The sequence below is a fragment of the Polypterus senegalus genome, chromosome 6 (genome assembly GCF_016835505.1).
Source record: "Polypterus senegalus isolate Bchr_013 chromosome 6, ASM1683550v1, whole genome shotgun sequence".
Lineage (NCBI taxonomy): Eukaryota > Metazoa > Chordata > Cladistia > Polypteriformes > Polypteridae > Polypterus > Polypterus senegalus.
The window spans coordinates 63,439,755-63,462,666 of record NC_053159.1 but is presented as its reverse complement, the minus strand read 5'-3'; the positions used below and the strand labels follow the sequence as shown (position 1 = coordinate 63,462,666).

Genomic DNA, 22,912 nt, shown 5'->3' with positions numbered 1-22,912 from the left:
AACTAAATATGTCTGGGGGTAGCACTGGTGTTGGTGAGCAGAGCCAGAAAAGGCTTGTTTATAGAGAATGCTGACATAATATGCCCTGGCACTGCTAGTTAAGTTCTGTTCGGCAAACTTTTGTAACCCTAACATGAAAATCCTAATGTTGCTGCTACAGGAAACAGGAAGCCAATGTGACAGGAAGTAGGAAGTTAGTGCAGCAGCATTAGGCATGGTGTGTTTGTTATCTCAGTACCTGTTCTCTCAAGCAATACTTCGCCATCCTACTTAGCCCATTTGAAGGCATTCCCTGTAAGTTATCTCCTTTACCTAGTTATATACCTTTTACTTAAGTAACTTTCGGTCAGGGAATGTTAATGTTACATTTCAACAAGTAAATTTACTGAGCTTTCGGCTGTTAAACTCTTAGTTATAAATGCTGCTGTCTTTACTTTACGCTACTTATACAGGTACTTAGTGTCTGTTTGTATTTATATTTACAGTTTCGCACCATTTGTGTGATTAAACATTCTCAACATCACATTGTGGTTCTAGGAATTATTGCATGAAGGGGTTTGGCTTGCTGGATAATTGAATGGGAGATTTGGTGAGGACAGTACATAATGGGAATGCTGCGGACAACACTAGCTTAGCTCGGATAGATAGATAGATTAGATAGATAGATAGATAGATAGACCACACACACACACAAATTTTAAGCAGTAAAACACCTGGTCACCTTTTTCAAAATTACTTGGTATATAAATAAGGAAAATTTAAAGAAAGGAGTTTTAAGAAGCCTTACCATCAACCTTCTGTAAAACTGTGACTACATCAGCCTGCTGGAGAGCTAGCTCATCGGGCTGTTTAGATAGGTAGGCCTTGATAACTTCCACTTGTGGCAAGTCTGAAAAGAAAGAAAGGTTCAAGTATTTATATGTATTTATTAAATTATTGTTGTTTTATATTAATTGTCTTTACACAGCATGGGTTCTAAATCACCTTACATTAACGCACAGTTCACATGTAGTTTGTTGAGGTTCATACAGGTTTTTGAATAAAGAAATTAACACTAGAATTACCAGAGCCTACGAAAAAACTCATAATTCCGTCCCACCTTAAACTGCTTCTTAAATCCCTTCACACCTCTCCGCCAGTGTCCTTTGTCTTCTAAATGTGCTGATAAAGAGAAGCTTGGAGCAGCCGGCTATTCCATCCCCCCACCAATTTAGAGCGTGCACGAACTTCAGCTTGATTGAGTATCTGGGAGTTTTAGAGTGGAAATAATAGATCGTTATTTGGAACACACGCATTTCATGTCTGTTCCGTTTCTACAGTAATCTGTGTCAACACATTGTTAAAACAGAAACGTTTTTTATATTCTAGTAGTAGATGACAAAATGTAGGCATAAACTATATAATGTATGAAGCCTGAAGTCCAAATAGCAAAGAAACATTTTCACAAGAATAACACAATTGCGCTTTTATTCAAAAATATAACTGCAGAAACAAAAAGCCGCCTTAACATGCGACATTTACAGCAGTTTATTGTGACTGCCTCTGTGGTTTAATAGACTCAGCCCCCGCTTGGGATTCAAGAGGTCACGAGTTCGATCCTGCGCCCCTCCGTTTTGAGAAGTAAACTGCTCTTAGTCTTAGTGTTTTAGAATAAAAGCATACATTTGATTTCAGTCTGTAATGACGCTCTATAGCTCTGCAGTGTACCACGATGCATACTAACAATAACCCCCAACCTACCCCAATCCCCGGGTTCTGACACACAAACGCTGGCGAAGCTGCTTTCTTCGTATCTCACCGTCACTTGCTTTTCTTTTTATTCAGTTTTATTGAGTGTTCCTGCCAGTCCCCGCATGTTGCTGTATGTTGTTTCTTTTGTACTCCAGGACATGCAGAGGAAAGAATGGTAAAGACCAGTAATTTCGGTGCTATATGCAATCATCAGACACTCCCCATCTGTCCGTGTCGTTCAAACACTGGAACATATATTGGTGTAAAAGTATAACAAAAGTGCACTTTTATTCAAGTGCACTTTTTCCATTGCCTTTTCCTGTAAGAAGCAATGTACACACTTCTCTCTATGCTGTGGTTTCTATTACACACCTGAAAGAAAGAGACAATACATGTGAAAATATCCAGCATACAGCACCATGCGGGGACTGGCAGGAACACTCAATAAAACTGGGGGGCGTTAGTATGCATCGTTGTACAACGCAGAGCTATAGCGCGTCTGTATTCTGTTTCTTTTGTACTCCAGGGCATGCAGAGGAGAGAATAGTAAAGAGCAGTAAGTTCGGCGCTATAAGCAATCATCAGACACTCCCCATCTACCCGTTGTTTTGTTATACTTTTCAACTTACTGTTTTACTGCTCAAACGGGCATGCTCAAAAATACACGTAATGCCACGAAAAGTGCAGCAGACACTTCATTTCGCAAACAAAACAAGTGCACTTTTATTCAAAACTACCTGTATAACCAAGAAAAAGAAAGCAAGTTACAGTAGGCGATTGATACGACAGCTTGCATGGTGCAATGCTAAGAAGTGCAGATTTTCATTCCGTGCTATATAAAATCATCACATTCAAATATTAACAGTTCCCACACACCCAAGGACCGTCCTTCCTACATTTACGACACGTGTACTTGTTGCAGTGCACACAACTCTCTGTGCTATGGTTTCTATTACACTGAATGAGCACCTGACACTGTACTTTCTTCCCTGGGGGAAGGTCCCGCATCAGAGAATTTCCAGTTCCTGCATAAATTCACACCCGATCTGACGCTGTTCGTTTTCAAATAATATTGCATTAGTGCGATTATATTTTCACATATATTGTCTCTTTCTTTCAGGTGTGTAATAGAAACCACAGCATAGAGAGAAGTGTGTACATTGCTTCTTACAGGAAAAGGCGATGGAAAAGTGCACTTGAATAAAAGTGCACTTTTGTTATACTTTTACACCAATATATGTTCCTGTGTTTGAACGACACGGGCAGATGGGGAGTGTCTGATGATTGCATATAGCGCCGAAGTTACTGGTCTTTACCATTCTTTCCTCTGCATGTCCTGGAGTACAAAAGAAACAGCATACAGCAACATGCGGGGACTGACAGGAACACTCAATAAAACTGAATAAAAAGAAAAGCAAGTGACGGTGAGATACGAAGAAGGCAGCTTCGCCAACGTTTGTGTGTCAGAACCCGGGGAGGGGCTGGGGGTTTGGCGTTAGTATGCATCGTGGTACACTGCAGAGCTATAGCGTGTCTTTAGTGAAAACAGCCGTGTCAGATGGGGTTGTATGGATTGATTCTGAACGCGACTGAGAAAATGAAAAGTGAATTAAAAAAAAAAAGCTAACCTTTACAAGGATCATAAATTGCACCGGCTGTTACAGACTGAAATCAAATGTATGCTTTTATTCTAAAACAGTAAGACTAAGAGCAGTTTACTTCTCAAAACGGAGGGGCGCAGGATCGAACTCGTGACCTCTTGATTCCCAAGCGGGGGCTGAGTCTATTGAACCACGGAGGCAGTTACAATAAACTGCTGTCAATGTTGCATGTTAAGGCGGCTTTTTGTTTCTGCAGTTATATTTTGAATAAAAGCGCAATTGTGTTATTCTTGTGAAAATGTTTCTTTGCTATTTGGACTTCAGGCTTCATACATTATATAGTTTATGCCTACATTTTGTCATCTACTACTAGAATATAAAAAAAAGTTTCTGTTTTAACAATGTGTTGACACAGATTACTGTAGAAACGGAACAGACATGAAATGTGTGTGTTCCAAACAACGATCTATTATTTCCACTCTAAAACTCCACTTCACTCCCAGATACTCAATCAAGGCATGAGCTGAGAGAAGTTCGTGCACGTTCTAAATTGGTGGGGGGATGGAATAGCCGGCTGCTCCAAGCTTCTCTTTATCAGCACATTTAGAAGACAAAGGGCGCTGGCGGAGAGGTGTGAAGGGATTTAAGAAGCGATTTAAGGTGGGACGTAATTACGAGTTTTTTCGTAGGCTCTGGTAATTCTAGTGTTAAACAGTAAACTCAGTTTATTGCACAATGCCTTGGTGTATGCTTTAATAAATTAAAAAAGAAAAAACATCTGGAAATGATATACCTACCTTCTTTGTTTGTGGTGCTTCTACTTGTATTTTGCTGGTGCTGCAGTGCACTGACCCATCGAGCGCGATCACTCCTTCAGATTAACAAAAAAAAAAAAAAAAAGTGATTAGGTCTAACATAAAAAGATCAGAGTGTTAGGTGAACAATGTGGAGTAACACATGGAAGTAATCTCCAAACATTAAACTGGACAGAGGAAACACAAAATGCTTAGACACTGTAGCAGGAAGCAGTTAACTGAGATTGGCACAATGCATGTCATATAGAGCAGTAGTTATGAAAAGAACTAATCTCAGCATTGTATTTCTTTGTTTTTATTTACTTGTACATTTAAAATCCTTGTGGAATAGCTCTAAACAGGCATAAAGACTACACATCAAAGCTGGAGGCAGTAAAGTCAACCGCATCTTAGGTGGAGGAAATAAACCTGAACTGGAAAGCAGATTAGAGGGTATTTTTCACTGAGCCACTAAAATTCTAACAAAAAGGAGATTAGATCTCTGAAAATTACTTACAGGGTGTCAGTTGACAAAGTAATCTGCTCTTCTCGGCCTTCACTGTTCTTCTTCATCAGCACTCTGAACAAGTGCAGTCCAGTAGCGCTGCGGGGTGTCCCACTAGCAACCTTTGAAGTAGGGGACTGCTGCACCTCATTGGGCTCAAGTGCCTTTACCTCAACGTGCTGTAGTGTGGCATAGTCCAATACCAAATAGCTCTCCTCACTGTCAAGAAATAAAAAGGTTAATATTCTTATGTTGGGCAGTTTAAAGGTTTAAATAAACACTAATGAAAACATGCATTTTGCTCTTCAATTTAATCCATTATTCTACTTATTAGAACCTGTAGAAAGAATTCTACCGCATTTCAGTGGTGGGATTTCTGATTATTTCATTTTGTTGTCATTGGCCAAACATGCTTGCAATATCTATATTAAAACCATTTTAATAAACAAATTGGCAAGGAGGGGGCTGAACCACAGAGGGACAAATTCTAAGTATTCAAGCAATGCAGGAAGGAAAACACTGTGAATCTGAAATCTTTCCCTCCACTCTCCATGTACACTCCTCCAGCCATGCTTTATCTAGACCTGGAATGCGGGGTCATCACCTTTTATGAAAGCTTTGAATTTCTCATCCAAACATACACTCCTCGCACTGCTGGCCTTGTAACAACAATGAAGCTGGGATTAGGAGAAGTCACCATTAAAAGGCACAAGTGGCTGGTCATGAAAAAAGCATTTCTGTTTCAGCAAGTTTCAAAATACTGCTACTAAAACTAGAACATAATACTATGTCATGTCCATATTTCACAAAATCAGTAGATAACAGCAACTTTCATCAAGTCACTGTACATTCATAAAGGAATTTCCAAATGAACCCACTTATCCAGGGCAGGGTCATGGGGCAGCTGGAGCCTACTCCAGTAAGCAAAGGGTGCAAGTAAGGAATTAGTCAGAGAACAAATGGGTAGGCACTACTGACATTTTCCATCTTTGTACAGACCTCTTGACTTTCTCCATCTTGAACCACTATAATGTTTCATAAAACAGTCAGACCCCTTCACTTTCTGGACACTTTGTGTTGTAGATTTCATTTTAAAATCATACATTTGCCTTTTTGACCATCAATCTATGCCTATTAACCCATAATGACAAACTGACTGTTTTCAGAAAGGTGTTCAAATGTATTTGAAATCTCTTGTTCGTGGAAGTATTTAGAACCTTAATTCTCAGTACTGACAGTAATTATAGCTTTGAGTCCTCTTGAGTAAGTCTCAATAAGCTTTGCCTGCCTGGATTTGGGCAGTTTATTCCATTGTTCTTGGCATATCTTCCCAAGTGGAACTAGACTGAAAGGGAAGCATCTGTAAACTGCCATCTTCAGTTCTCTCAGGAGATGTTGTATGGGATTTATGTTTGGGCTTTGGCTGGGTCATTTAAAGAAAGGCAGAGAATTTTTCCGAAACCACTCCAGGATTGTCTTGGATGTATGTTTCAGGTAATTTCTGTGCTTAAAGGTGAACCATTGCCTTAGTCTAAAGCCATGTGCACCCCAAAGGAGGTTTTCTTCAAGGACCTGGCTTTATTTATTTATTTTTTGATTTTATTACAATCAACTAGCATTCCATACAAATAACACAAGTTTGGAAAAAAGGCTTGAAACAAATCAACCCCCACCCCTGAGAAAGAGAGCTAGGCCAGCAGAGTAAAACCTAAAGCTAGTAATAACAAGTAAATAGATAAATTAATAAATGAGTAAAGATAAATGAAGTAAAAGAGATGAGAGAACCTGCTTCCTCAATTTAAATGCTTACTTTAAAATGTTATTAATTAGATCCTTCCAGGTTTTGAAAAAACTTTGTACAGATCCTCTAAATGCGAATTAAATTTTTTCCAGTTTTAAATAGTATATAACATCACTTATCTTATTATTAGAATAGGAGAGTTAGGATTCTTCCAGTTGACCAAGATAAGTCTACTTGCCAATAGTGTAATAAAGGCAGTTACACTTTGTTTGTCCTTCTCCACTTCAAGCCCATCTGGAAGAACCCTAAACACAGCTGTTAGTGGATTAGGAGGGATTATAACACCAAGGCTGTCTAAAAGGCGTTTAAAGATTGTGGTCCAGAATGATGTTCATTTGGTACATGCCCTAAACATGTGGCCCAGTGAGGCCGGAACTTGATTGCAGTATTAGCAGGTTGGATCTTGCCCTGGAAACATTACGGACAAATTTAAATGAGAGAGATGCACTTGATATATAATTTTGAGTTGAATAATTCTATGCTTTGCGCATATGCAGCTCAAGTGAATTCTGTGCATTGCTACTTTCCACTCCTTTTCTGAGATGTTGAGTGAGAGATCCTTTTCCCATTGTACTCTTGGATCTTTGAAAAGGAGAGAATGTAAAATGATTTTATATATTACAGAAATACCATCTGAGTACTCAAGACTGATCAATATTTTTTCTGCCATAGAAGTAGGTGGGAAGTGAGGAAAATTAGGCAGGTTTTGTTTAACTAAGTTTCTTCTTGAAATGTGTTGCTGCAAAGTTAAATCTGGAGTGTAATTGTTCTTAGGATGTAAAGACGTCTATGTACAGATCTCTAAGTGATTTAATCCTGAATGTTTTCCAGACATTAAAAACCGCATACGTTTGAGAGGGTGGAAAATGGTGGTTTTCGTGCAGAGGTGCCACAGACAAAAGCTTCTCTATCTTAAAATACTTCCCACATTGGTTCCATATTCTGAGAGAGTGAAGGACAATTGGGTTGTTAGTATATTGGCAATTACTTGCATCTATTAGGGTGCAAAGCAAGGAATATAAAGAAGTACTGCAGGATTTTATTTCTACTGCAGACCAAGCCTGTGTATGTTCATCTATTTGTGTATATGTCCATGTTTTCATAGCTAATATATTTGCTGCCCAATAATAAAACTGATAGTTAGGTAGAGCCATGCTGCCTTCCGCCTTAGGTCTATGTAGGGTTGCCCTTTGACTACTTGGATGTTTTGAATTCCAAATAAATGAGGTTATGATTTAATCTAATTTCTTTAAAAATGATCCATTTATGTATATTGGAATGTTTTGAAGTAAAAGAGAAGCTTAGGAAGGCTATTCATCTTTACAATGTTAATTCTTCCAGCTAAAGTGAGATGAAAGATTGACCATCTATGCAAGTCTTGCTTAATTTTTTCCATACACATGGCAAAATTTTGCTGATAAACAGCTTTATGTTTACTTGTGATATTTACCCCTAGGTATATAAACTGATCTGCGAATGATAAAAGGGAAGGTGTCCAATTTAATACTGTATGCTTCAGAATTCACTGGGAAGAGCACACTTTTACTCAAATTGATCCTTAGACCAGAAATCTTTTGAAATTCTATTAGTGCTATTAGGACTTCAGGCACAGTATTTTGTGGATCTGATTTATACAGTACCATATCATCTGCATATAGATAAACTTTCTGTTCAAGTCCTTCTCTGATAATCCCCTTTATCTCATAAGCATTTCAACTGTGAATTGCCAGTGGCTCAATGGCAATTGCAAAAAGCAGTGATGACAAGGGGCATCCTTGTCTAGTAACACGTTCTAGTTTAAAGTAGTCTAAATTAATGTTGTTAATACAAACTGAAGCTTCTGGATTGGTATACAGTAGTTTGATTCATGCACAAATGTTCGGGTCAAACTCAAAATTTCTCCAATGTACTGAAAAGGTAGTTCCATTCAACTATATGAAATGCTTTTTCTGCATCCAACGATATCATCATCTCTGGGGTGTTTGACTTTGTGGGTGAATATATTACATTAAACAGGCGTTGACGATTGGAAGCGAAGTGGATGACTTTAATAAATCCAGATTGGTCTTGTGATATTACCAATGGCAGCACTTTCTCCATCCTTCTAGCTAGGACTTTGGAGAGTATCATTAACATCATTATTCAGAAGTGAAATTGGTCTTTATGATGCACATTGTAATAAGTCCTTATTTTGTTTGGGAGACGGTAACTAATTCTCTATCCATCCATCCTCTTCCGCTTATCCGAGGTCGGGTTGCGGGGGCAGCAGCTTAAGCAGAGAGGCCCAGACTTCCCTCTCCCCGGCCACTTCTTCCAGCTCTTCCGGGAGAATCCCAAGCGTTCCCAGGCCAGCCGGGAGACATAGTCCCTCCAGCGTGTCCTGGGTCTTCCCCGGGGCCTCCTCCCGGTTGGACGTGCCCGGTACACCTCACCAGGGAGGCGTCCAGGAGGCATCCTGATCAACTAATTCTCTAGCTTCCGTAAAAGTTGCTAATAAAAGGAGAGCTAGATAAGTTGAGAATTTTTTTTTTATAAAATTTGTCAGTGTAGCCATCAGCGCCTGCCGCTTTCCCACACCAAAGTGAGTTTATAGCATCTAGTAAATCTGATAGCGCCAGAGGTTTATCCAATTCCTCTGGACTAAGAGTATCCATTTATGGTATCTGTAATGCATCCAGAAATGCATTAGATTGCGTCTTGTCTTCTTTAAAACAAGTAAAATATAAGGATTTATAGTAGTCTCTAAATGTGTGCATTATATTTTTACGGTCAATGATTTTGTCTCAATTTGTGCTGGTGACTGCTGGTATTGTATTGTGAACTTCTTGCTTGTGGATTTGTTGAGCTAAGATCTTATTAGCTTTCTCTCCATGTTCATAATAATTATGTCTTTATTTAAATATGAGTTGTTCAGTTTCTTTAGTTGTTAAGTTGTTGAATTCTGAATGCGGAGCCTGCTTTTTCCTATGAAGTGCTTGGACACCTGGCATGTTCTTGATCTATTCTAGTACTTTTACTGATTAGTTCTGATACCTTCTTGATTTCCATTTTATTTCTGTGGGAAAGATATGAGATAATCTGTCCTCTTAAGAAGGTCTTCAGGGTTTCCCAGAATATTGCTGCAGAAACCTCTGAGGATGTATTTGTCTGTAAAAAAAATATTGATTTGCTTCTGCAAGAGGAGTATATGGGGCATAATGATTTTAGCTCCAAAATCAAAGGTGCATGGTCAAAAATAACAATAACGTTGTACTTGCAAGATATAATCATAGGCAAGAAATTGTTATCTACAAAGAAATAATCAATTCTTGAGTAGCAATGATGCACTGGTGAGTACTGTAGAAGGAATACGCTCTTGACTTTGGGTCTAGAAATCTCCAGGGGTCTGATAAGTTGTGATTATTATTATCAGTTACAAACTGTGTAATTTTCATTGTATTGTTGGATGTCATCAAGAATTCCCACACCGCTAGTTTTCTTTGTAAAGCTGGAATGGAACATTTGGCCAGCCGAAATTGATCCTTGCTTAATAGGTGGGTCTCCTGTAAAAATACTATTTTAGCGTTTAAACCTGTTAGGTGAAAGAATACTTTCTCTCTCTTTATTTTGTGATTCAGGCCTTTAACATTCCAGCTCACAAAGTTTACTGTCCGGTCTCGGAGACATTGCTTCTGAACTTTTGTTATTTTGTAGTCTTAATTGAAAATAAGACAGCTTTGACCTTAATTTCTAATTTTCCCAGGAGTAATTGCCATGAAGCCTATTATTACGTTGGCACTTATAATTATAAGGATTAAAAGGATAGATTAGAGATCGCTTGCTCTCTTTCTCTCCCCCCCATTCCCCACCCCCCATTTTGCCTCCCCACTTGAGGCTCGACCAATCTTCAAAGTCCCAGTCCTCTGACATACCTAGAGACAAAGCACGTCCAAAACAAAACAAGCCCCCCAGCAGCAGTGTATGAGGAATATAATTGAGATATCTATTGCCAATACAGTCCAATTACTATAAGCATAAAATATAATCTTCAACAATCTAGAGACAGTAAGATAGTAAACCCAGGGAATGGTGTTAAAAAGTGACCCTGGATAAACATAGTAACCCCTAATACAATAATAACAATAAACCAAGGGTATGATATTAAACAAACAGTCTCCTTTAGAAATGGAAAAAAATATTTCTTCCACAAATACATACATATACACATATAATTGTAATTAAAAGCATAAACTAAAAGTGGCCAAGAAGGGAAAAGGATGTATGATTACAGTACCAGTATCATTGCAAGCGGATCAAGCAGCTGGCAAGATCTTCTTTGCCATGCCATGACAAGATACGACTCACATTCATATTTCAAAAAAGTATATGGATCAGTTTTCTTAACACTTTTTCTGCTTCCTCCGTAGAGGTACAGATAAAATGCTTGCCTTGAATATCTACTTTCAGTTGGACAGGGTACAAGAGACTGTATCTGATCTCGGCTTTCTGTAAGCGCTGTTTAATGTTGTAAAAAGTGGCATGTTTAGCAGCTGTTGAAGGTGAGAAATCCAGGAAAATATGAATGTGGTTATTTTCAAATATAATCTCTTGTTTCTGTCTGAGAAGTGACATCACATGTAATTTAAATTGTAATTTTTTGAAACGCACAATAAGACTCCTAGGTTTAGAGGTATGCGGTAAGCTGCTGCTATCTCGGTGTCCGATTTATAGTATTCTCCAATTATTTTGCAGAATAGTTCAGCTACGAATTTCACTAGGTTTGGACTTTCACGATTTTCTGGGAGACCTTTGATTCTAATATTATTCCTTCTGCATCCATCTTTCAGTGCTGCAAGTCTGTCTCAGAGTTTTTTGCATTTGGAATTTGCAGCCATTGCTTTTCCGTCAGCAGTAGATGCCAGATGTTCGGCTGTTTCAATTCGAGTTGTGAATTTTTGTTTAATGTCTTCCAACTGAGCACCAAGTGCTCCCAGTTTATTCTCAAACTTAGACACATTTTCCTGAATTTGTTTCTCAATATTTTCTAGCATACCTTTAAACGCTGCCTCAAAGAGATTATTTACACATTTCTCCAGGTCTTTATTATCCTGCCACTGCTTCTCATTTGTCTTCTCGTTTGTCTTGAGCATATAATTTATTTCTTTATATATCTTTCTTGAGCTCCTTTATGTCTTGAACGGTGACTGTCGTGGCCGTAGCCATTGCAGCGATCATTACCTTCAGTTCGGACAGATTGCTTCGGCCTTTGTGCTTCACAGGTGAAGTGGCAAGCCCTGTTACATCTGATGCTCCTGGCTTGCGAGGAGTAGATGAAAACGCAGAAGGCAAGGCCACTTCCAGTTTCAATGTATCTTCTGGAATTGACAAGCTATTGTGACCTGCATCACTTGCACATTCCCTCCCACTTTCGCTCTCAACTGGAGACAATACAGTGGACTGGAATCCCAGGAAATCTGTGCTTTTGCCTGTCTATTCCAGGTCAGTCTCTGTAAGGCCATACCTTGAATTTGGACTTGATGCCTATCTAGGCTTGGGGGTAGCTTTGGATTTCTTTTCCATTTCTTTCTGAGCTCCATTCTTACCGCTCATGTTTATATATGCTTGCATATACTGTAATAGAACCTCCTCAAGTTGGGTAAATACAGAATACCTCGGGATGATATCCATCTCCTGTAATGGACGAGACCAACTCCCGACCTGCCTTTATTTACAGTAGCTGCATTCATCCTTCACTCAGTTCTGACCAGCCTCCAAGTCCCTGCTGCTGCAAAGCACCACATAGCATGATGCTGCCACTGCCATACTTCACCATGCGAATGGTACTATGCAGGTGATGAACATTACTTTGTCTTTACCCGACACAGTGCTTGGAGTTCTGTCCAAAAAGCTAAATTTTTGTCTCATCACCCCAGTTAATTCTCTTCCCTCTTGTTCTCAGAGTCCAAGAAGGCTTGTCAGATGTTTTTCACTAAAGAGTGGTTTCCATTTAGCCACTCTACCACAAATGCCTGAATGGTGGAGCGTTGCCGAGATGGTCATCCTTACGAAAGGTACTTTCATCTCAGCAGAGGGCATTTGTTCAAATGTTCTTGTTCAACTCCCTGACTAAGGTCCTACTTGCTCAATTACTCAGTTTGCCTGAACAGCCAACTTCAACTTCCAGACTTCTTCCATTTCACAGTTATCAGGGCCATTTTGGTACTGGTAACTCGCAAAACTTAATAATTTTATATTCTTTCCCTGATCTATGCCTCACTCCAATTTATTTCACAGAGGTCTACAGAGAGCTCTTTGGACTCCATTGTTTTATTTTTTGTTCTTATGTACAGTGTGGATTGTGAGAACTTATATTCACAGGCATGTGCTTTTCTAAATTATGTCCAATCAATTCAGTTTATCACTGGCGGACTCCAATCAAGTTCTAAACACATCAAGAATAATTAAAGTAAACAGAATGCACCTGACCACAATTTGGAGTGCCACACCAAAGGGTCTAAATACATCAATAGAAGATAAATTTCAGTTGTGGTTTTAATAAATTTGCAATAATTTTTGTAAAAATGTTTTCACTTTATCATTATGGGTTATTGAATGTAGATTGATCAACAAAAATGTCAAATTTATTAAATTAAAATTAAATCTACAGCACAAAAGTGTGTACTGAAAGTGAAAGAGACTGAAAACTTTATGAATCCACTGCATTTGACTTTCATCACCTTTCACGTAGCACCATACATATGCTAGCCTTTCAGGGCTAGATGTGATTCTCAAATGAGAATACACATCTGGGGACAACCAGGTAAAAAGTGTAGAGGCACACCTACAGGGCTTCTTTCTGAAACATCTGTCCCCAATTTCTCCAGTCCATGCATTTTAAACTGCTGCTGAGGTTTCAGGGAGACAGCAAGACATACTGAACAAAAGAATGAGAGAAAATAAAACAGCTAGAATTGCTGTTATGCATTCAGGATCTCAGTAGCCTAAGGTAACTAAAACCTGATAATCTGCACATTGTAATGACACTGTGACAGTGGAGTCAGACAGACAGACTCACGTAGACCACTGCAGCTACTGTCATTTTAACTGACGCATCACTATATGATACAAAAACAGCAAAGAGAGTTCAGATAAGCATTGTGGTATATGGATACACAACGTGTTAAAATGCTGCGGCTATTTTGTTATTGCATGTTTACATTCCCAATTAGACAGTAATGTTTGTTCGTTTAGACATGCAGTTAGAAGGTGGATGTTGTGCAGTTCACCTATGCATCTACTGGTGGTGTTAGGCAGATTTGTTGATTTGGGTATTTGAGTGCTGAAGTCTGCATCTCTTGTGGCTCTTTCTTATCAGCACTCTTAACAGCAGGGTGACACAACGTTTACTTCAGATGTGTATTTTGCAATTCATACTTTTCTGAATACTGTATAGCCACCAATTTTTAAAACGTATATTGATTCTTACACTATCATCTTAATGCTGAATAACAGAGAAAATGCACAGCACCTGCAATAATAACATTCACATTTACCATTCATCCATTGATGCCAATGTATAATGTGATATTACAGAAATGTTTTCTCTTGCATCATGTTTATTTTTTAAACATCCAATGTTCTTTCTGCCCATGTGACACATTTATTATGTCTGATAGTTTTTCTGTTTTTTTGTTTTTTTTTTTTAAATGAGACTATTCATTGTAAACAGAAGCTTGCTGTCTGTTGGACCAGGTTAATGAGAGCACCTCTAATCTTTGCAGTTTAAAAGCACTGGCTCAATTTTGAGTGCCACTTACATAAGGCTTTGGATTGGCTTAGTAATGTGACACTCAGTCATCTAAGTGTTCCCACGCAGTTTTAAGCAAAATTCACACGTGGTTTTGTCTCCAGATGTATACATATATAATACACGTCTGGCTTCAGCAAGACTATATATACACTAAGTACCATACTGGAGGAGTCTACAACAGCCTACTTAGTTCCATTTATCTCATCCAGTTTAGCCTGGAACAAACCCTGTGTACAAAAAACCTAGCCCCTTTCTGTGGTGTCAGGGAATTATTGTTACAATTTGGTCCAGAAAACATGTGAGAAAGGATTTGTCACCCAATTAATATTGCCTATTTAAAGTACCTTTAATAGTGAATATGGTCACTGAGAACTTTATACAGCACTACAGCTTAGTTTTGTAGGCTTTAAAAAAATAATACACTTTACAATTATTAAGGGTAACCGAATTTTTGTACACCAAAGTTATGAGTCACAAAAGCTGTCAAAGACACCAAACTTACCTTTTCTTTTTTGTGACAATAAGCACATCATTGAACAAAAAGAGGTAGTAGGTTTTGTTGGTAAAGGCCTTCCAGAAAATGCTGAGTTCCTCCATGCAGGCAGCCAATTCTCCACGTTTCAACAGCCATCGTGATGCAGAAATCAGGGGGAATGGCTAAAAAAAACAACATAGTGTTTACTGCTTGAAAAGAGAAGTGGACTGAATAAAGAGTAAGGATCAGCCACACACACAAGAAAATAAAACACCTGTAAACCACAAGGAAATCCTAAAAACATAACAGGTAAAATCAGCACTAAGGCCAAGACAATGGTTACCTTGATTTTGCCAAACTCCAGCTGTTTCTGTATTGTATACATCTGCTCAGTCTTTTCCATTCGTCTTGCCCCATCATTGCATTTTCTGACAAGCTATAAAAAAAATGTTACAATTTCTATGTTAAATATCATATATTATACATATGAATGAAACGGAGTGAAATGTGTAAGGGAATAAATACAGAATTAGACAAATCCTACTCTTTCCTACACTTCAAAAGCTGCATGTGAAGAGATTGTTAGATGTCCAGAAAGGGAAACAAATCAATAGAAATTAGACTGTTTCAAGCAGGTCTGAATGAAAGCAATGGCTTATTGTTTGCTATTCAAAAATATTCTGCAAAAAGCAAAAATGAGTAGTAAAATCTTTTGAGAAATATATTTTGCAAAACCATCTAAGTGGTTCATTGTTTATTTTAAAAGATTTTCACACTGATGAGTACCTATGCCTATTGCACTAATATTTTAATTATTATCCATTATTCATATCATGTTTACCAAAAGGTATGAAACAAAATCACAATGAACAGCCTTTACTAGATTATCTTAAAGTGAATGATCCAATTACATTATTTTATTTTTAGAACACAACTTCCCTTTTATCATTGCAGATCAATTTAAATATCAAGGGGTAAACACGACAAGTAAATGTAAAGCTCTTTTTCAAAACAATTTTGCTGTTTGCATGGACAAAATTAAGCAAGACATGCATAGATGGTCTACCCTCCATCTTACATTAGCAGGGAGAATTAACACTATCAAGATGAATATCCTCCCTAAGCTTTGTTTCTATTTCAAAACATCCCAATATACTGTACATTAATAAATAATTTCTTAAGAAATTACATTTGATCATAACCTCATTTATTTGGAATTTGAAATATCCACGCATCCAAAGGGTGACCCTACAATGACCTAAAAGTGGCATGGCTCTACCTAACTTTCAATTTTACTATTGGGCGGCAACTGTCGCCCATCTGCTATAAAAATCTGGACACTGACACAAACAGATGAACGCACACTAGCTTGGTCTGCAATACAAATGAAATCCTGCAGTACTTCTTTATATTGCTTGCTTTGTACACCAGTAAATACAAGGTATTATCAATATACTAACAACCCTATTGTCCTTCATTCACTCAGAATATGGAACCAATGTAGGAAACACTTCAAGTTAAAGAATATTTTATCTATGGTACCTCTACATGATAACCACCTTTTCCCACCCTCTCAAACTTACACAGTTTTTAATGTTTGGAAAACATATGGGATTAAATCATTTAGAGATTTGTATATAAATAATGTCTTTGCATCCTATGAACAGTTACACTATAAAATTAGTTTCACATCAACACAATTTTCCATTATCTCCAAATCAGAAACTTTACTAAACAAAGTCTGCGCAGTTTTCCTCACATCCCACCTATTTCAATTCCAGAAGAGATATTGATCAGTCTTGAAGACTAAACATTTCTAGAATATATAAAACCATTTTAAAGTCCCTTCCTTTTAAAGATCCTAGGGGTACAGTGAGGAAAAGGATATTTTACTCAACATTTCAGAAAAGGAGTGGAAATCAGCCATGCACAGAATTCACTCTAGCTCCATATGTGCAAAGCATTCAATTATTCAACTTTAAATTTTTATTGCACATCTGTCTCATTTAAAAATTGCTCAAAATGTTTCCGGGGCAAGATCCAACCTGTGAAAGTAGCAATCGAGCTCTAGCTTCACTAGGCCACATGTTTTAGACATGTACTTAATTAACATCATTCTGCACAAAACATTTTAAATGCTTATCAGACAGCTTTGGTGTCACAATCACCCCTAATGCATTTATAGCTGTGTCTGCTGTACTCCCAGGTGGACTTAAAGTAGAGAAGGACAAACAAACTAATTGCCTTTACTTCACTATTAGCACGTAGACACATATTGCTCAACTGGAAGAATCCTAAGCCACCTCTATTAAGCCGGTGGGTAACTGATATTATTTCAAGTTGAAAAAAATCTAACTCTGTCATAGAGGATCTGTTCAAAATGTTTTTAAAACCTGGAAGGATCTATTCAATAATATTTTAGAATAAGCACTTATATTAGGGAGAAAGGCCACTTTCTTTTTTTACTACTCTCAAATGTTTTACTTTGGTTGTTGGCCTCCCTCTCTTTGTCATGAGTGGAGGTTGAATTGAATTTAGTTGTGTTAAATTTTACTTGATTGTTTGAAATATTTCATGATTTTAATAAGTTCAATAAAAGAAATGTACAAGGCATTACTTTTGCTGCCCAAGAATATTTTTCATTTGGTGAGTCATTCATGTCATTTGGCAGGTACATAGGGTGAACTGTGTGACATGATAATCTGATAGTAACAGTAAGTGTCATTTCAAAATCTGGGGCACTAACCATTTTGGAATACATCATCATACAAAGCGCCACCACAAGTGTAGTGGCTTGCTAAATATCTTCTGATGAGTTAGATCATCATCTATAACGTGGCAGGATGAAGTATAAACCAAGTTTTTTTTTTTCTAGCAAGCATGCAATATTTGATTGGTTACCAGTTTCTGTGTAGCCTACAGCATAGTGGCAACAAAAACCTTTTCATGAAAATAACATGCAGTATTTGGAGTTTTCTCATCAGTAGAGAAAGATTTCTCTTATCTAAAGTTACTTGAAAATAAATGCAACAGGTTTAGAAACAATCATCAATGGACAAACACTAGCTAGACGTAAAAATTGAACACCCAACGTCCATCAACATAGCACCTCTAACTCCTACCATGTTAAGTCACCATTTGTTTAACACATTTTACTATTAAAACACTGCACTGGATCCCTCCTTTTGAAAAATTGAAATTACAATGCAAAACCCTAAAAGATAAATAGATACGATACAAAATAAGTTGATATAGAACTATTGCAAAAACTGAGAGGTGCAAGTGTCTGGACATCAAATCACATTAAGTAACACAACAAGTTGAATGTAAATAGGAGGCTGACAGCAACAGTTGATAAACAACTCGGCAAAGACAATTTCTGAACAGCAAGTCAACAATGTGGTAGGGACCGTTTACAGGCTCAAATAGTGTTATTCATCAGCCAGACCCAGGGTTGGCGCTCTCATCTGATCCTTTCTTCTCTTGCCCATCTGCAGACCATGCCTCCTAATGACATCACTACAGGTCTATCCACTAATGATGTCACTTCCAGCACCCCTTGATGACATTACTTCCATTACCAAGAACGCATTCACCTGTCACATCATTTCGGCCTTCCTGACTCCACCAATTCATAGGCCAGACTCATTCTTTTAGTCAATTTGGTTTTGAGCTCCACCTTGTAAAGACATAGTTGATTTCTCTTTTGATTTTTTCAGTATACGGGGTGGCCATCCCCAAACTTTTTACCACAATGGACAAAATGGAACAGACTTTTTTCCTCTATGTGGAGTTATAAAACTAGGCCTGTCTCCAATATGCATCTCTTTGTGATAAGTCATATCAATCACTTTCAAATGAGTCTTTTGAAGACTATCCCAAACTGCCAAGCCCTTTTTTTCTTCTGCCTCTGCATCAGCTATGGCTGGGTTTAATTTCTGCTCTATCTACCTGACTATCTATTGTCTAGGGTGTGACATGCAACAAAGACCTTAAGAATCTAGATGGGTCCAGCTGCAGACCTCCACAGCTCTGTGATTTAATAGCACCGCTGGACAGCCAATTGGATTACAGGTTTTTGTCAATTGGTTTGATTGATTTGATTCAGATTACCTGATAACATCTTCCCTACTCTTAAACTTAGTGTAACTAGTTGTTATCACTGACGTATAACTTAAGGCAACAACCTCCTCAATGGAATAGAGCTCCAGATGTCAGCAGCTACGCTCTATTGGAAGAATCACTATTCTCCAACAGGTATCCTATCAATGGAAGACAGTATGAAACTGGGTGGGGCGTAGGTACCATGTTCAATCCAGTCTTGGTAAAGGACTGGAGAGATTGCACATAAAAGCAAAACATTTGCCTTGCTGAAGACAAAAAATTAACTGGTCACTGACTCTAAACTAACATATTTTAGGCTATTAAGAGTGAATCATCATGTAAAACTTCAAAGACAGTAACTGTAGTACAGCATAAGTAGTGACCAAGAGACACAGTCACAGGAATTTAAACCATTGCCTTTGACCCATATGTGCTTGTTAAATCTCTCCATAGGCACTGAAGACTTCAGGACAACAACCTCTATTGGTTTACCTTTAAATAAGTTATACCCAAAAAAATCTTGATTACTTGAAGGAACAGAAACCATGCAAAAGACTAATCATTGTCTTGTGCTTTTGCTTCTAAGGCAAATAACAGTTGTAAGCATGTCTGATTGTGGAGTACTAGTATGCAAGATGTCATTGTCCTGAGGTCAGCAACTGCAGTTTTAGGTTTATCAGCAGGTCATTCCATAAAGAGTGAAACCTACCTCTGCATCCAGCTGTAAAGTCAGTTACGATAGGATGTGTGACATTCCCCTAATGTCCATTGCTCATTGTTTTGGACATGTCCTACTGGTGGGACTGAACTTCACTTTTAACTCGGAAATGTTGATTTCATAATTCCCCTGCTTTGGATCTTTCATACATATCACCTTTGGAAACTTAATACAGGGGCTCAACATTGACTTTTCCTGCTTTAAATACAACAAATTGTAGCCGTCTAAAAAGAGAGGCTACATGAATCTGTGGACTATCCTGGGAATGTTGCTGGGTTAGGGTTACGGTGTTTTATGTTGCATATTGTCCTGCATCTGTATATACACACACATATACATGTTCTATACTTTTTGTGTTATGAACAGACTTCAGGTGTGTTTGGGTTATTTGTTGAAAAATAGTCTGTAGCCTTGTGAATGTATAAAATGCATCAAGTGAAGGCAGTGTTGTGACTTTTTCTACAAAGACTGTTGTAAAATTAATGAAGGGAGAAGAGCTTAAAAGTTTTTTTTCTCATTTTAACAATAGAGGAATGTAATCAGATATATCAGATAAGAGAGTCTTAAAGAGTTGGCACCACAGATTTAAAATACTGCAGTACAAGAGTTACGTAATAGAGCCCTTGGATAACAAGTGAGCGAGTGACAATAGATAATGGGCATGGCATACGTTTACATGGATTAGAAAGTGTGCTGAAACTTAAAGTGCTGTAATAAAGTAGCAAAGTTTTAAAGGTAAATCTTTTATTGGCAAAGAGCCAAAGTTCTCAAGTGTTAAGTGATGTGCAAAATGCTCACAGTTAATGTGATTTGGTAGACTCTGCAATATCTATGTATAAATTCTTAGTCAACTTCCTACCTTGCTAATGGCTTTCAGGGCTGAGGCAGCAGATTCAAACTCTGGCGACTGTTTACTTGTTTTCTGGTGAACTGTCTGGATGAGAAGTAGAAAAAAGTAATTGTCACAAGATTTTATGCTCATTTTAAAAGTTGACACAGGATGAATCCTGAGGGTAATAGTTAACCTCAAGTTTAAACACGTAATATTGATTTCATTACACAACCACATGAACACACATATAACTAAGCATTATCTTCCACAATGCTTTTAAGACAGCTTACATCCATGAGCAGAGGCAATCTGGTCACTCTTTGCATTGGCAGTATAAGAAATGAGATCATTGGGAGCCCACCACATTCTGGCATCATCTCAATTTTCTTCAGAGCATCCTTAAAAGGCATATTACTTGCCCTAAAATATCAAGCAAGAGTATATGATAAGACATAGAATGACACAGCTCTTTTGGAAACCCTAACAATGATAGTACAATGAACTGTTTATAATGAACATGTGGCTGAGCATTAGGTCAACAATTCTGTGTCTAATGTATCCTGTTCCTTTCAACTGAACACTTGATCAAATATGTGTAAAAGTGCTTTAATGATGAAGGTTCTCATCTGTGTACAGTAATACGGAATTAAGAAGGCTATTTAGTTCAAGTAGCCAATGTGAGTATGGTCAATAATAAAAGGTTCTGGAGCTACAAGTACTAAATCAAAAGGACTCAGCCCACATTCAATGGCGTAAGATTGCATCAACTCACGTCTGTCTGAGGTGATGCTTTGAAGTGAAAAAGAGAACATTTATTATATTAAATTTACATTTTACAAATACCAAACATAGCCCAATCTAAACTCCTGAAATCACAGAAATGACACAACTTTCTATTAGGACCTTTGTTATGGAAAATAAAAAAGTAGTATTAATTGGCTCAATGCAGTTTTTTACATTTGTGTGTGTTTCAGTTTTAAAAATTGCACTTAAATGACAAAAATTTTAAGTAACTTGTGAAAGACTATAATTGTTAGAGAACTTTATGTATAATAGAGTACTCTTATCAAGCATTCCAAAAGGTGTTTACTTTTTAGTAAACCTTTCTTTCTCTTAAGAATGCATCAAATATTAATGAGTTCTCAGTGTTAATAGATTATCCCATGAATATATTAAGTACTAGAACATGGATTTTTTAAGAGTACTGAATTTCTTTTTTTGGATTAGTAGCCAAAGACTATTTCCTGTACTTTATACTACTGGTCAAAAATTTTAGAACACCTCAATTTTTTCAGTTTTTATGTAAATGAAGCAGTTTGATCTCTTAATGTTTCATGAAATCAAGAGATTTAACAAAAAAAAAAATACCAAATAAAAAATAAGTCAAAGAATCATTAAGTGTACAAAAGTTTATTCAAATTTTTGCTTCATCAAAGTAGCCACTTTTTGCTGATATAACAGCCAAACTGTGGTAACCCTTTTGATACAGAATGTCAGTCTCTCTATGTAATTAACCAAATCTGCCTCCTTGTTTGACAGTTGGCGTCACATACTGAGGAACCATCAACTTGACGGCATCCAAACAACCTGCGTGATGAACGGAAGATTTAACATTTTGCTTCATCTGTCCATAAGACTTTCCTCCAGTCTGCAATAGTCCACAGAAGTATTTCTAGGCCCTATTTTGTCTTTAAGGACTGGTTTTCTTGCTGCAACTAGTCCTGTCAAACCTGCAGCACAAAGTCTCCGCTTCACAATAGAAATAGACTGCTTTAATTGACCACTGTTAAGATGTGCTTGAAGCTGTTGTGCTGTGAGGTGCCTATCACACAAGATGGTGACCCTCAGAAACTTATCTTCTGATCGGATTGTGACTTTGGGTCTGACAGATCTCTTCCTATCAGAGTTTCTTCCAGTTTCCAATTGCCATTGGATTACGTAGGACACCATACTCACTAACACTTTGATTTTTTTTTTTTTCTTAGTTTCTCTAAATGAAAGGTCTACACTTCTAAGGATAATAATGTCATGTCTCATTTAATTTGCTAATTGCCATTTTCTTGACATTATTCCATTATTTACAACTCTCTACAGTATAATAGTGTCCAAGTAGTACTTCAGAGGATATAGTAACACAGACAGACAGAGGGTTTTTAAGTAATCAAAAGAAGTTCGGACACATGTTCAAATTATTTGCTTTAACTTACAAATCCTATTTTTCTTTAATTGCTGCATGAAATCTGTAAGTTGTAACCTATTAGTTGATCTCTGTAGAAAGCCCATTTGTAATATTTTTCATATTTTGAAATTTCCTTTTTTTCGGTTTTTGCTTACCTGTACTTTAAATTTAAACTTCTGGCAATTTACTGCTGACCTTCTCACCATTTTAGGCCATTCAATGCATTTCAACTGATTAAATCTGAAGAAAAACTAGAAATACTGAGGTGTTCTAAACTTTTGACCAGTAAATTGGTCTTGATTGAATCACAGACTGTTAAGTGCACTGTTTAAAGGATACAATTATAAACTATTTAACAAAACAAAAATGTAGGCAAGAATTAA

At 37.4% G+C, this 22,912-nt stretch overlaps 1 protein-coding gene across 2 annotated transcripts in view; it reads right to left on the bottom strand.

Annotated features, from left to right (window-relative positions):
- Positions 1–22,912, bottom strand: part of arhgef16 (Rho guanine nucleotide exchange factor (GEF) 16) — a 65,345-nt gene that overhangs the window by 2,007 nt on the left and 40,426 nt on the right. For both annotated transcript variants that reach the window (XM_039756128.1, XM_039756129.1), the window contains exons 8-14: positions 20,641–20,770; positions 20,378–20,452; positions 15,040–15,132; positions 14,724–14,878; positions 4,644–4,850; positions 4,130–4,203; positions 788–889 (exon numbers count right to left, since the gene is read on the bottom strand). In XM_039756128.1, coding sequence (XP_039612062.1) covers positions 788–889; positions 4,130–4,203; positions 4,644–4,850; positions 14,724–14,878; positions 15,040–15,132; positions 20,378–20,452; positions 20,641–20,770 — 836 coding nt within the window. The remainder of the gene's footprint in view (positions 1–787; positions 890–4,129; positions 4,204–4,643; positions 4,851–14,723; positions 14,879–15,039; positions 15,133–20,377; positions 20,453–20,640; positions 20,771–22,912) is intronic.